The sequence below is a fragment of the Peromyscus eremicus genome, chromosome 9 (assembly GCF_949786415.1).
Source record: "Peromyscus eremicus chromosome 9, PerEre_H2_v1, whole genome shotgun sequence".
NCBI classification, from domain to species: Eukaryota; Metazoa; Chordata; class Mammalia; order Rodentia; family Cricetidae; genus Peromyscus; species Peromyscus eremicus.
The window spans coordinates 51193947-51209158 of record NC_081425.1 but is presented as its reverse complement, the minus strand read 5'-3'; the positions used below and the strand labels follow the sequence as shown (position 1 = coordinate 51209158).

The 15212-nt window shown below is 49.0% G+C and overlaps 1 protein-coding gene across 2 annotated transcripts in view; it reads left to right on the top strand.

Annotated features, from left to right (window-relative positions):
* The window catches only part of Gfra2 (GDNF family receptor alpha 2), a 97361-nt gene extending 82370 nt beyond the window's left edge, over positions 1–14991 (top strand). For both annotated transcript variants that reach the window (XM_059273356.1, XM_059273357.1), the window contains 5 exons: positions 2346–2455; positions 3124–3264; positions 5243–5415; positions 13707–13760; positions 14762–14991. In XM_059273356.1, coding sequence (XP_059129339.1) covers positions 2346–2455; positions 3124–3264; positions 5243–5415; positions 13707–13760; positions 14762–14884 — 601 coding nt within the window. In that variant the 3' untranslated portion in view covers positions 14885–14991. The remainder of the gene's footprint in view (positions 1–2345; positions 2456–3123; positions 3265–5242; positions 5416–13706; positions 13761–14761) is intronic.
* Positions 14992–15212: the final 221 nt, after the last annotated feature.

The window sequence follows — 15212 nt, the reverse complement described above, 5'->3', positions numbered from 1 at the left end:
ACATAATAGAGCAAGGGATGAGCAGAGCCATGTGACAGATGGCTCTCACAGCAGCTGGACTGGCTTCTTCCTTGCCAGCTCAGGAGCCCCTCCAGCCACAACTCTTGAAAAGGTCTGAACCCTTTTACCTTCTGTCCCCTGGCTTGTATCCTTATCCCCACTTCTCCTGCAGAGCCTGGCTGATCTAGGGTCTGCTAGGGAAACGTCCTAGATCCCTCAAAGGACCCGTCTCATATTCTCCCATGTATGTTTCCACTCCTTTTCCAGCCTTGGAGCTGGAGACATTTTGAGAGGCTCCTTGGATTGTGGGGCCGGCTGAAAGGTATGCAAAGTTCCCAGTGCCGTTTGATCTTGGAGCCAAACTCGTTACAGAGGAGAAAGTGCTCTGCATGCTGGTGGTGATTGGAGCAGTCCAGGAGGCTTCCAACAGCTGCAGGGCTAGCTGGAACCCTCAGCTCAGTTTTGGGCAGATCCTGTTATTTGTAAGGAAGTGAGCAGATAGTGACATTCCCCCAAATCCCTGTTCCCCAATCTGGGGAGGTGGGGATAGGGTGGGGAGCATACTGCCTTGACCGTGTTACTGGGGTTCCCTTCTGATGTCATATTGACGTGCTTACCATTCCCATCTTGACTCGGCCAGTCACATGCCAGAGGATATGCTCCAACATAGTTGGAGCAAGGATGAGAGCTATATCTACCATCCCATGTTTAGCAGGGCCTTGGAGGATATGGATGAATAAAGAAATAAAATTGCCACATTAGCAATGGATGTTCTCATCGGAGAGACTAAACAAGGCACTGTCAGCAAGTCTCTGTGCTGTTGAGTTACTGGGTCCAGATTTTCTGTGCGGTTGCATGTAGAAAGAGGACAAATCTATGTGATCACAGGAAAAGATGGCCATGGAAAAGAGTTGGGGGTGGCTTTGGAGATGCCGGAAGTGGGAGATAGGTTCTGTACATGCCCACGTGGAATTGAAATGAACTCATGAATTTCAGTCAGAGGGGGGTGTTTAAACAACTTAAACAGAAGACGTTTAAACAACTTCGTACAGAAGATGGTAACCAGTGATTGTTCACAATGCAGGATTCTGCAGGATCTCCATTTCTGCCTTTGTCTTCTCTTATTGCCCTTGCTTCCTTCTGGAGGAAGATTTGAGCAAAGTGGAATCTTTGAAAATCCTAGTGTTTGCCAGGGATGTACCAAAGTACCAGAGACTAGGCAGCTTAAGACAGAAATAACCTCTTATAGTTCTAGAAGCTGAAAGTCTGAGGTTTAAGTGTCAGAGGGACCATGCTTTCTTTGTGCTCTCAGAGACTCAGATGAGCTGATAAATGAAGTCACATGGCCAGGACATGATGGTTGCCTTAGACATGATAGGGAGAGAGGCTGATGGAAACCTCCGTGGCCAGAGCACTAGGGAGAGAGGGAGAAGGAAGGGGCCTCCCGTGGGTGTTAGACTTTGTGCCACATCAGCTCTGAGGCTTGGGGATAGAGAACAGGCCTGCTCCTGCTCCTGGCTGAGTGTGGGAGAGCTGGGCACAGGTGGCTACAAAGCAATGTCACAGGTGCTAACAACAGTGGGTGATGGCGTGCTAGGTCAGGAAGAGAAAACTTCACAAGGTGGGTTCTGCCTGGGGATGCTGGGAGGCAGGAGAGGGGCAGCCTATTGGCCTTTGCTCTGACATGATACAGAAGAGTCCAGGCAAAAACAAGGAGATGTTTCACCCTAAGGAGACTCTTCCTCCTCCCTGAGTTCTGGCGTCTTTGAGCTTCAGGCTAGGGTAGGGATCATTGGATCCACTTCGGGTTGGGAAGAGCAATGTGTTCCAGGATTTGGGCAACGTTCTCCAAGGTGCTGGCTGGCAGGAAGCGGAACCTAGTTCCCTGCCCTGGTCCTGGATACTGTCTATCAGCACACCCCTTCCCTCCTTTCTGCTTTTCTGCTAGCAAGAACCAGTTAGAGAGCATTGCTAGGGGCTTTTTGAGTTCCTTGTGTCCATTTGTCTCTGAACTTTAGTTTAGTTCTTTTTTGAGGCAATTCTCACACTGTATTCCAGGCTGGACTGGAACTCACTGTGTAGCTCAGGTTAGCCTCAGACTTGTGATAACCCTCCTGCTCTAGCTCTCAAAGTGCTGGTATTAGAGATGTGTGGCTGGGGCTTTTCTTAAATTGCGCTATGCCTGGCTCTGCCGGTCTCCCTTCACTTTCTATCCCCCCCTTTCCTGGCTTCCTCAGGTTCTAGGATCTGCAATGTGGAGCTTCTATGCCCCAGGCAGTGCGGAGGAGGCTGGAGCGGGCTGCCAGACTAAACTGTTTCCTCCTTGGGTCTTTTCCTGACACCAGGTCCCGCCTGGCAGACTTCCACGCCAACTGTCGAGCCTCCTACCGGACACTCACCAGCTGCCCTGCGGACAACTATCAGGCTTGTCTGGGCTCCTATGCTGGCATGATTGGTAAGCTCTCCTTGCATTTCCTGAGCTTTCAGTTGCCCACCTCCCCAACCTCACTAGGGTGGGGATTGCTGCAGACCAGCCCAAGACTCATAGCATAGCCTTGCCTGTGGCAGATTCAGACAGAGCACTCAGGGGAAAGCAGAGGGAGGCTACTCCTTATCAGGAAGGGCCTGTTTCTTTGTTACAAGGCTTTGGAAATTAAGCTACAGCCTTCGAGGCACTGTGAATCAGTCAATGTGGACTCTTATATTGGAGCTTTCTCTAAGTAGCTGATATTTCTATTTCATAGGCAAGGAAACCAATGCTTAGGAGAAACAGTTCCTTGACCAGGTTCACTTATTTGGTAAATGCTGAGATCCAACCCAGGATGGGTGCCTTTATCTTTTTGATTCTAGAAGAGTCACTCTGCATGTTTGTGAGGGAGAAAGCAAGGACCTGAAGGCTGGGCCTGAGCTGCTGGGGTCTTTTCTGCCCTTCTGATGACACTGGTGGTTCTCTAGGCCTTTGGCCTTTCTGGTCCTGGCGATTCCACAGTCATTAGGGCTAATTGTGCTCAGAGTCAGGATTGTAAGTTTTCTGTGTTTGTTTGGTGTGTGTGTGTGGGCAAACATGAACCTTTGTCCTACTGTGCCTCAGTATCTTCTTTTCCTTCCCTTCCTCCCTCCCAGGGTTTGATATGACACCCAACTATGTGGACTCCAACCCCACTGGCATTGTGGTGTCTCCCTGGTGCAACTGTCGTGGTAGTGGGAACCAGGAGGAAGAGTGTGAGAAGTTCCTCAGGGACTTCACAGAAAACCCATGCCTCCGTAAGTCTGGGAAAACTTTTCCTGTCCCCTTCTGTCCCTTCTGTCCCCTAGCCAGCATATACTTCTGCCACCTGGGAGGGAACCTAGAGCTGCCCTGCTCATTTTCTTCTCATCTTTTTGGGATGCCCAATGACACCTGTGGGGCTTCTGTATCATATAGGGCTTCCCATAGAAGCCTGAAGTTTTGAGCTCTTGGAGATTCCACACAGAATTGTCAGTGAGCTGCCTGAACCTACCATCAGAGTCCCCAAGCCCATGGGAAGTCAAGACAGAATGATTTTTGTTGGCTGTTCTGACAGCATCAGCCAGTTTCCTTTGGAGACAGAGTCTTCTCATGAGGACCACAGGCACCCTCTCCATGTAGTGGGTCTTTCCTCTTGGAATTGGTGACTTAAAAAACCCATTTAACTACTGGTCCAAAGGCTGCAGAGAGAAGTGGTCACAGTCAAGTTCAGCTTGCCTTTGGTCTTTGCAGCCTGACATCCCTTGCTGATGATGCCACGGGCACATCTCTTCCCCTGTTCTTTCTCTCCACTTTTCCTTCTGTTCATCTCTCTTTACTCCCCTTCCCTTTATTCTGGCATTGGGGACTCAGAGATAGATTCCAGTGCCTGTCATTAAAGAACTGTAGCTAGATGGAGTTCAACTCAAGAGTCATCTGTGATCCCAGCATAGTGGAAGTTGTAGGCTAAAGTTCTCTATGGTGTTAGAGTTCAGATACCCAAGTCCTCCTGGACAAGAGAGGACTCAAGGCTTCTCAGAGGCTGTATCTCTTGAGGACAGCTGGGTATTAGCCAGTTGAAAAGGCATGAACCATCTGATGGTCTACTCTGACAGGTTTCCAGGGCTCCCTAGGAGAACACAGACTGGAGATTACAGAGGAGAGAGCCTTGTCACATAGCATTGCAGGAGCATAGTGGCATGTATCTGGACTGGAAGATAGCATACTCCTTCTGCAGATCTGAAAGCATTGGGGTTTTCTTGCCTAAAAGTCATGGTGATGGGTGGCAGTGCAGAGTGGTTAAAGGATGCTGGTCAGCAGTTGGTGTTGGCATCCAGTCCAACCTGGTTGTGGGTAGATGTCATTGGGGTTATGGATATGACTTTGATGGGTGACCTAATACTGAGAGTCCCATACTCTAGTAGATGCTCATGGAAGAAGACTGTGATCACTAGGGGACAGTGACTAGAGGTGGAATCATGAGATGACTAGGAGGTAGACTCAGATGACATCCTTGGGAGGCTTCATGGGCTACTGCCTCCCAAGGTTCTTCTGCTTTGGAGGACTTAATCAGATATAGAAGACATCTCCAGGACTGGCAGTAAAGGGGAGAGAGCATTGTTGATGGTAGGACAGTATGCATAGTCCACAATGAGACATAATGACTTTGGAGGTAGATATTTCTGTAGACACTTTTTGAGTTTTAGGAATAATTTTGTCCAAGAAGTGCAGTTAGTTCCCCCAACGGATTAGTGCTAGTTGGTTGCATGGGTTAGGGAGGCCGTCCAGGAAAAGTCAGTGATTAGGAGAGGGAGAATGGCTGAGTATGGGGTGGGAATAAGATTGTACTTGAGTTGGCAAAGGAGCTGGAAGAACCTGTACCCAGGAGCTAAAGACGGGGCCTTCTGCAAGAGAGGTCTCCAGTGCTGACCACCAAGATGTTCCTGCTGTCTTGGCTTGGCCAAGTGTCTCTAGGCTTCCTGGATCCATTCTCCTTTTCCTTGTAGCAATTCTCACCATGTTAATTTCTTTCCATTTTAATTTTTCTGCCATTTCTAGCTTTTATCTTGTATTTTCCTCACCAACTGGGAGAGCATTTTACATCTGAAAGATGACTTAGCAAAGTCAAACTCCAATGTTCTACCATTTGTCTCCAGCTTCTAGGCTCCTTTGGGAGGGCAGTAGTTAGGAAGGAAGTCCATTAGGAATGATGGAAGTGGACTCTGATTTTGCTATTTCTATCTGTCCTCTATTCAGGGAATGCCATTCAGGCCTTTGGCAATGGCACAGATGTGAACATGTCTCCCAAAGGCCCCTCATTGCCAGCTACCCAGGCCCCTCGGGTGGAGAAGACTCCTTCATTGCCAGATGATCTCAGCGATAGCACCAGCCTTGGGACCAGTGTCATCACCACCTGCACGTCTATCCAGGTGAGGGCTGTGTCTCTGAAACATGGGAACTGGAACTTGGGATAGCTCAAGATCTCATAGTGCATCAAGGTGTCAGACATGATATGGGAAATCACTCAAATGGGGCCATTGAAGGAACACTGAAGGTTCCTTAAGATTAGGAGCTCAAGGGGCAGGGATTTGGGAAAGAAGATTTTCTTTTACATCTTCGTTCATTTAGACATTTTCTTTGCAAATATGAAAACACTTATTACCTATCAGTATTGTATTAAACATACTGGAGCACAAGAGAAAGGTAATAGTTATCATACAGCTACAGTCTGCAAACTATCAGTAAGTATGCTGGTGATTCTTATCTCATTGAATTCATAATGAGGTGACAGCATTCTTATTCAACATTCAGGAAACTGATCCAGAGGTCTCAGGTGACATACCCATGATCATGCTACTGACAGTTGGTGGTATGAGATTTCAAGGCTTTATCTGACTCTAAGACTTACAGTGTTCGTTGAATGGTCCATCCATCCATCCATCCATCCATCCATCCATCCATCCATCCCTGCATCCCTGCATCCATCCATCCATCCCTGCATCTGTCCATCCTTCCATCCATCCATCCATCCATCCATCCATCCATCCATCCATCCATCAATGCAATGTGACTTATTGACCCAGTATAAGCTGTATCTTATATGAGCTTCTAGGGAAACATTGGTGAGTGAGATTGATACTATCTTGCATTGAACAGTGTGCTGGCTAGATTTATGTCAACTTGACACAAGCTATAATAATCCGAGAGGAGGAACCTCAATTGAGAAAATGCCTCCCTAAGATCAGGCTGTGGGTCAGCCGGTAGAGCATTTTCTTAATTAGCAATTGATGGGGGAGGACCCAGCCCATTGTGGGTGATGCCATCCCTGAGCTGGTGGTCCTGGGTTCTATAAGAAATCAGACCAAGCAAACCAAGGGGAGCAAGCCAGTAAGCAGCATTCCTCCATGGCTTCTGCATTGGTTCCTGCCTCCAGGTTCCTGGCCTGTTTGAGTTCCTGTTTGGCTTGATGTAGTACAATGTGGAAATAAACCCTTTTCTCCCCAACTTGCTTTTGGTCATGGTGTTTCATTGTAGCAATAGAAACCCTAACTAAGACATATAGTCTTTAAGGCCTTAAAGGTCAAACAATGATGTCCTTCACTGTAGTAGCTTGTCTGCTAAAGAGGTTGATCCTAAGTAGGCCAGATGCATATTCACTCACACATGTGCACACACACAGACCTTAGACGCACACAGATGCAGACGTAGATGTAGACACACACACACACACACACACACACACACATCTAGAACAAAATATTTGGAAGAAAATTTAGTCCAGAATGCCAACATGAACAGAGGGCAAACAGTGAGGTGTGTGTGGAGAGCACAGATGTTTCAGGCAGGAGTTGTCGGACACTGGCTGAACACATTGCTGGGGTCTGGAGGACACCATCAGGGGCACAGACAACTAGAAGATGTGTGAGGACTGAGATGGTGGGCAGTGGGCTTCTCCAATCAGCAATGGAACATTCATAGCACTAAGATGAGAACTTGAACAGGTTCCTCCCCGGCACCCATCAAGTCACAACTCTCTGCTGGTGACCCTTATGGTTAGGGAAGTCACTGTTCCTTCTGCTCCTTGCTGGGGTCTCATTATCAGTGACTTAAGTACTTTAAGTATCAGTTGGAGCCTTTCTGTTGCATACTTCCTCCATTACGCCACCTTCCGGAGTGGCGGGTGAAGGCACCCATGTCATCTTTGGCTACCTCCTGAGCATACCTGAATGACTGCCCGGGGGAGGGCTCAGGTTCCCATTCCCACAGACAGCTGTCTGCTCAATTTCATGCTAATGTGGTAGACAGTTAGGAAGATGGGCGTTGTGCCACCTGCTCGATGACCAGGCTCAGGCACAATTTGCCTGTCCCATGCCTTACATAATCCAAGCTTCTTGGGGACAGCTCACCTGTGGAGAAGCTACATTATCAGAAGGCTGCTGCTCCTATAACCTCTGTGTGATCCCTTGTGAGCATGGAGAAGTTCAATGCTGAGGTGTGAGCCCTCACCCCAGGCTCTTCAGTGTCTAATAACGCCAAGGCTCATTGTTTCTTCTTAGAAAAATTAATTCTTTACATATTGATTAATCAATTAATTATTGCTACATGTGAGCTTGTTTGTGTATGATGTGTATACACAGGTGTACATGCCATGGCACATAGGTAGAGGTCAGAGGACAACTTTGTGGAGTCAGTTCTCTCCTTCCACCACTGTGTGGGTTTCTGGGGCTCAAACTGAGATGGCCAGGTTTGCATAGTAAACACCTTTACTGTCTCTGTCACATCATGGACCCCCATTCTTTGTTTGTGTTTTGGGTTGCTAAAGCATCCTTGCTTAGTTTTCCCCCCTACAACATGGGCTTTCACAGGCTCCACTCTGGGGGCTTGTTTTAATCCTGATTTGATTCCAGGGGAGATGATGAATGATCTGTATGGGAGATGACATAAAAATGCATTGTATACTGAGGAATGCTGCCCAAAGGCAGGGATTATAAAGCTCTGGTAGGTGGGAGGCTCCTTAGCAGATGGTTCCTGCAGGCCTGGTCCCAGGGGTTGTCAACCTGACACCCACTGACTAAGTCATTGAGCAGGATTCCAGAGACAGCCCTTCTAGAAGACAAGGAAGAAAATCAGTATTTAGGAGAGACCAGTTCACCCTTCCACTTTGGATTCCTTCTCAGAAATGCAAGGCAAATGCATCTGAATCACTGCTTACCATCTTTGTAGGGAACCCCCCTTTCATCCATGCCAAGTTGCTCTGTCCTGGTTCAGATCAGGGCTAGCCTGGGGGCTCTGCATCTTCCTACCTTACGCCCCTCCCCTGTCTATCAATTCTGCTAATTTGTGATATCTCTGACTGATGGTCTCTATGATGGTTCTGATGGGACCCTTGAGAGTTCAGTAACACACGACTATAGAAAGAGTCCCTGAATGCAGGCAGAGTAGGAAGCGTAGGTCAGGGTTGGGGGAACCTGTGTGCTCCAAAATATGGCTCAGAAGAGGCAAGATTATGTTTCCTACCTTCTTTCATCTATCTTTTTTTTTCCTTAGGGGAAGTTCAAGGGGCCCCTAGAGATAGCAGCCTGATGGGAATACAGTGAGGGTCTAGATGTTAAGACTGGAAGGATCCTTTAGCATCTCTTTCCCAAACTAAAGGGTCCCAGGGTGGACAATGACTTGTTTGTGGCCTCGTGACCACTTGGTGGTTGAGCAGGGCCAGGACCTGGGCCTCTACTTGTCTTGTGCTTCCTCTCTCTCAAGTCTGCTTTGCACACAAAGTGGATGCAGGCTTGAGAACTCCTGTTCCCATTGAAGACCTGTGAACAGGGATGCAGGAATGTTATACAGCAGAGGGGATCCCTGAGCTAGGACTTTGTCCAGCATCTTTGATGTAGCCTCAGGTTGTATATTAGAAACACCCCAACTGTGGCCCCCTTTCTGTGGCTCTCTGGCACTTGGAGAGCTTCTGACATGTTCTGAAGTGGTCTCCAGCCTCAGGATCTGTCTATAGCTGATCCTTGTCTGAATGTTCTTGCCTAGCCCTCCACCTCGATGGTCTCTGGCTGGGAGGTAGGCCAGTTTTAGATAACCAAGGTCTTTGTTTCTGAAGTCTGAGGCAAGAGGCTGCCCCATCACATCTTGGACAATTGAAAAGAGGTTTAGAGGGTTGCTGTAAGACCCTCACCTGATTCCTGAAGCAGACCTTGCAAGCAGCAGCATTTCTCTCCCTCCACCCATCCTACCCTCTTACTGTGTGGGTCTCTTTCCCAGGCCCATTAGTACTGGAACATGGGGCTGGGATACACATGCAATGCACATGGCTTCATTTATTCAATAGAAATTCTAACTGTATATCACTTTATCCTGGCCACTGAGACTGAGAACCTTATTCAGCCTGTACCCTGTTCCTCATAGCAGTGGGATAGACAGGAAGCCCAGGTGGTCTACTGGGGTTTAGGGTGGGAGGACTTGCCTTATGTGGTAGTGGAAGCTGAGGGCTAGCCAGCAAGGGAAAAGCTGCCGCCTGGCCTGGAGAAATTGGAGGAGCATTGAGTACATGATTCGGAGTAAACAAGGGTGTGGCAGGCAGAGGGAAGGGTTGAGCTGATGATACGGTGTTTGCATATTGTCTCTGTGTCATAGGCAGCATTGTGGGCAGTTAGGACAGTCATTCTAGCTGCAAAGCCTAAAATGGTCGCCCCTGGCACTTTATTGAGCACAGTTACAGACCCATGGCTTTGATTGGAAGAAAACAGGCATTGGTTTGGCAGGACAGTGAGTGCTGTGTGGGGAGGCTTGGGTCCTGTGTATGTGTAACAGGCAGAAAGTGGTGAGCAGTGAGCCCTTGACAAACTTCGGCTAGGGGGGAATGTGGGGTCTGCTCAGAGCCAAGAGTGTAGTAGTTAATCCGACAGCAGGTAGGAATTGTTTGGCAAGGCAGAGATACAGAGTCAGGGAAGCCTGTTGGAAGATTCTTGGGATACCCATAGTCACAAGCTTGAAAAGAGAGATTAGATGGAGGGGTCAGGGAAGGAAGCAGAAGAAAAAATGAGGGTCATTGTGGGTGGGGAATACAGGAGAGAGATGGTCTTTGGCCTGGTCAAAGGGTACAGGTGAGAGAGAAGGCCAAGGGATTAAGGTTGGCGATGCGTTCCAGAACAGGAAAAGGGTACCAAAGAGAGCTGGCTGGCTCTGCCTGCCCAGCAGACTGGCACTGGGCCTTAGTCACTAGTGTCTGAGAGAGACTCTTGGGACTTATAGGCTCGGCTTTGAGAGAAAGCATGGGGACTTCTTTTTAACTTCCTGGGCAAAAAGGACCTCCCTGGGAGAAAGTTCTAGAAGGATGAAACTTGCAGGTGTCACCCCTTCCCTGTGTCATCTGCTTCCCCCGCACCCCCTCCCCCGCCATGCTTCTAGTGGCCTGTTAGCCAAGAGTTAGTTCATCTCACAAAGACCCTCTGCCCCACCTCCATGTGATAAGGGTAGCTGTTGGAAGTGCTGTACCAACATCCACGGGCCCTGATCCTGCCTGCCTTATGAGAGGTTCTGAGCAGGGCAGGCACAGGACTCAGAGCAGTCGAGGACAGAGCAATGGTGTGTGTGTGTGTGTGTGTGTGTGTGTGTGTGTGTGTGTGTGTGTGTGAAGGATTGGAGGAAGATGGACCTCCCTCCTGGGATTACGGCTGCCTAGAGACTCTTGTATATAGGTTTATTTTTCAGATTCTGTATGAGCCCTTTGAGGCAGGAGATATATATATATATATATTTGCTTTTATTCCTGTGTGTGTGTGTGTATCTGTGCCACGTCACAAATGTAGATGTCAGAGGACCACTTGTAAGAGTCAGCTTTCTCTTTCTACCGCGGGGTTTTGGGGACCAAACTCAGGTTACTAGACGTGGTGGCAAGCACCCCTACCTGCTGAATCATCTCATCTCCCCGGGCTGAGACACTTAGGCGGGAAAGGGAGCAGCCCCAGCAGCGAGGGAGGGAGGCAGGGGATCTGAGCCTCTGTGTTCCAGCATTAGGTAGTATACAACTTCCATCTCTCTGCTCCTCCCCACCCACGTGCCGCTTTCGGGGAAAGCCAGCCTGGGACTCCCCACCCCTGCTGCTTCGTGTGACTAGAGCAGGGCGGCGGGGTCTTGGGTTAGCTGTTGGAGGTTACTGCAGCCATTTGCTAGCTTCTGTTTCCTGGAAGCAGGAGGGCCAAGGGTTGTTTCTCCGGCCTTTCGCCTCCAGAGTTGCCGTTGTGCAGACAGGGTAGAGGAGTTCTTGGAGAGAGCAGGATGCTGCCCCGAGTTCCTCATCCCTCACTGGTCCCAGACTGCAGGCTGACTTGGGTTGTACCTTCTGACCTTAAAGGCTCCTTCCCTGTCACTTGGATGCTTGGCTCTTGGGTTCTGGATACAAAACTACGTGGTGCTGCTTCATGCTTTGTGTGATGAACAGGTCATTTTGAGATCTGTGGGGGCATGGTGTCTGGCACCGATGCCACTTAGTGATGTCTAGGTTATTTTATAGTGGAGGAAACCGAGGGTCAGTACGTTTGTCTTGGGTAATCAGCAGGAGCAAGTCTTGAGCCCAGAATTCTGTCTTCTTGGGCCCCTGCTTCTTATTCTGTTCCAGACCACCTTGGAGCAAGGATTTAGGTCCCGAAGTGTAGACAATCAAAGGGACTAAGCAGGTAGAGAGTTCTAGAACTAGATCTTGTAGCTCATGGGCAGCATGGGCAGATCTGACAGGTAACCCTCATTAAATGGGGGTGGCCTCTCCAGGCCCTGGAGTCTACTCTCCTTAGGTTCTGAAGGATTCTTCTTCCTGGTTGGGAGAACTTGCTGGGCTCTGGTCACTCTGGGGAGGAACATAGGCCTAGGTCAGGGACCCCAGAGAACATGTGTGTTCGGACCCTATCTCTACACTCCTGGTTGAGCTGGAGAATGAGTTTCTGGCTTGAGGCCTGGGAACATTTTTGGCTTTTCTTTGTGGCTTGATCCTGGTGTAGAATCCTGTGTGGCCATCACTGTTCAAGTCTAGGAGCCCATATGGGCTGCCTGAGCATTTGTCCAGTCACAGAGTGTTGTGGCTTCCCCACCTTGGGTAATTGTTTAGTTGAGTTGTTCTATCAGATCTTAATTTTCTTAAGGCAATAGGCTATTTTAAAACAATTTTATGTGTAACTCTAAAGTACATTAATAAAACAAAGACAGGGTACCTTTGATTGGAATAAGACAAGGACCTTAAATCCTATGGGGCTGTCCTACTCTGTGATTTACATGGGCTTCATATCTAGAAGGATTGAAATGGAGGTGCGGGGGCGGGGGGAGAGGACACGGGATTAAGCCATGGAACCGCTGAGGGCAGGCCAGCCTTGCCACACCCTATAATTAGAATAGAAAGTGGTACTGGGTGCAGATAGATTCTTGGCTGTACACAGGAAGGACAGATGTGACGGGGATGGTGAGGATTAGAGTTGAGGAGGGTGCCAGGTGGGAGACTGTGAAGACAGTACATCCTCTGAGATGAGATGACATGTTCTCCCTGAAGTGCCTTGCCCAGAGCAAGTGGCACTATGCCTTGAGGAGGAAAAGCCCATCTTTGGGGATACAAGGACGTAGAGCCTATGACCCTCTGAAAAGAATAGCAGTTGGTGGCTTGGCTGGGCCAGATTTTGTCACCTGGGGACACTGGTATTGTGGACTTGAGCAGGTTCCTCCTGGGTCTGGTTACTTTTGTGTCTCCAGTATGGGTTATCATCACCCTTTCTTGGCCTGGATCTCAGTGTGACAGCTGGGGCCTTACTCAATTGACCAGATGCCCAGGATGATGAGATGCCTGTGGTGTCCAAGGGATTATTGATAATTCTGGTCAAGGACAGTGACTTCCACATAATTTCTTGGGCTTCCTAGGTGCTTCTAGTGGCCAGAGTGTCCCCCCAATTGCTGTGAGAACCGAGCTATTTGAGGCCAGGAGAGATGCACCATATCCCCAGTTTGTTTTCATGGGTCTTCATCACAGTGTTAGTAACAGAGAACTGTGGATTGTGCAAATTCTTTGGTCCTGCTGCCAAGTAGTTAAGTCAAGGTAGAGAATTCTGGAGCATCACCAAACCCGCTTTTCTTGCTCATCCCTCACCTCATCTGCGGAGGGCCCAGGTGCACACATCTGTTTGGCGCGGAAATGACCAAGCACAGTTGCTAGATCCCTAACATTAGTGACAGGCATCACTAATAAATCACAGCTCTCATCTCTCCTGAACTCAGATGAGGGCTCATAATCTTTTTCTCCACAGCTCTCCAGCAGCAATGGCAAATGATGAGCTGGCACCCAGCAGCCATTTTTCTCTGTGGCATTTATTCATTTGCGCTTGCGTGCACTTAGTAAAACATTAGCTGAGTTGCTCTTAGGAGCCAAACACGGCTCAGTGCAAGGAACAGGCATGTTCTCCGTCACTGGGGAGTTGTGAGTAGTATTCAGAGATGTGGGTGGCCGGGGACCACAGAATGCAGAAAACGGGAGACCAGAGTTTTCTCCAGGAGTCCACACGAGCCAGGATAAAAAAAATTCAGAGTGTTTCAGAGGTAGCAGGATGCTTCGTGTTGCATGGGTCCCAGCCAGTGAAGTCTCTTGTGTACCCTCTGCTTAATGGTGCCAGCAGTAAATGACAACATTGGATAAAGCCTGGACCCAAATAGCCTGCTAACCTGTCATGCTTTCTTTTCCTAGGAGCAAGGGCTGAAGGCCAACAACTCCAAAGAGTTGAGCATGTGCTTCACAGAGGTGAGTGGGGGCATAATGGGGGATGGGTATTTGAGGCTGGCCCAGAGGAGCCGTTCTTTAGGCGAGAGTTGAACTCAGAGCCCCTGGGTCAGCTGAACTTCCAACCCCACTTGGACCTGAATGAAAACTTAATTCTGTTGGGGTGGTAAAGGCCACAGCCAGAGCCTGTGGGTGTCTCCTTGCGGATGACAAATACCTGCTCCGAGCAGAGGCCTTCCCACAATCCCCTCTAAGACAGATGGCTTGAACACTTGCTTGGCTCTAGTTCTGTGGTGGTTACAGGGCATGGAAGTAGAGAAGGACCCAGACTCTCGAAGGAGCCCCCTTGCCCAGGCTATAAGAGTGACTCATAGACCCAGGATGATAACTTTGAGAGGAAAAGGGTGGTTCAAGAGTCTGCAGAAGTGTAAGGGAGAAGCTCTGTCAGATGCCCAGGGGTGGGGATTTGGGGAGGAAGAGTGTCCCATCAATCAGGAGCAGGGAGAAGGTGGCCTTCTTCCTTCCCTATCAATAATCAGGCCCTTATGGACCCCAAAGCCCCATTTCTTTAGAATCTTTTCTGTTTGTTTACTGTTTTTGAAATAGGATCTTACCTTATGGTCCTCGCTGGCTTTGAACTCACTTTGTACCCAAGGCTACCCTTGAACTTACAGTTTTCCTACTTCCACCTCCTGAATGCTGGGATTACAAGCTTGTGCCGGGGTGCCTGTGTTCTGATGCCTTCCTGGGGTACATACCCCCATTCCCAACATGGGGACTGCTGCCCATGGCCTTGAGGCTTAGAAGAGACAGAGTCCACCATTTGTCCTGTCTTGCCCAGTTCCCTGGAGGCACAGCTCTGCCCTCAGAGTGTAAGGGAGGCAAAAGAGGGGCTCTGTATGGCGAGAGAGGCAAGGCCAGAGGGGACAGTTTTCTGTGTCCGTTTCTTTGACTGACCACAGCCCTCCTGATGGGTTTCTGTTGTTTTCTTCGTATGTGTCTCCTCCTCTGCCATGGATCAGCTCACGACAAACATCAGTCCAGGGAGTAAAAAGGTGATCAGACTGAACTCGGGCTCCAGCAGGGCCAGACTGTCGGCTGCCTTGACGGCACTCCCACTCCTGTTGCTGACCTTGGCCTTGTAGGCCTTTGGAACCCAGCACAAAAGTTCTTCAAGCAACCCAGATGTGATTCCCGCCTGACAAAATGGAAACACACACACACACACACACACACACACACACACACACACTCACACTTCCTTTGCAAAAAAAAAAAAAAAAAAGAAACAAAACAGTTTTTTTTTTTTCCTACATTGTCTCTGAACCTCTCTCCTCCCAAGTTTCTTCTCTGGAGAATTTTTCTAAACCAAACAGACAAGCAGGTGGGCAGCCTGAAGCCTGCCCAGAGGTCCCCTGCAAGGGACACCCAGCAGCACCAAGGAGGGCTCAAGGCTCTGGAACGACTCCTTTC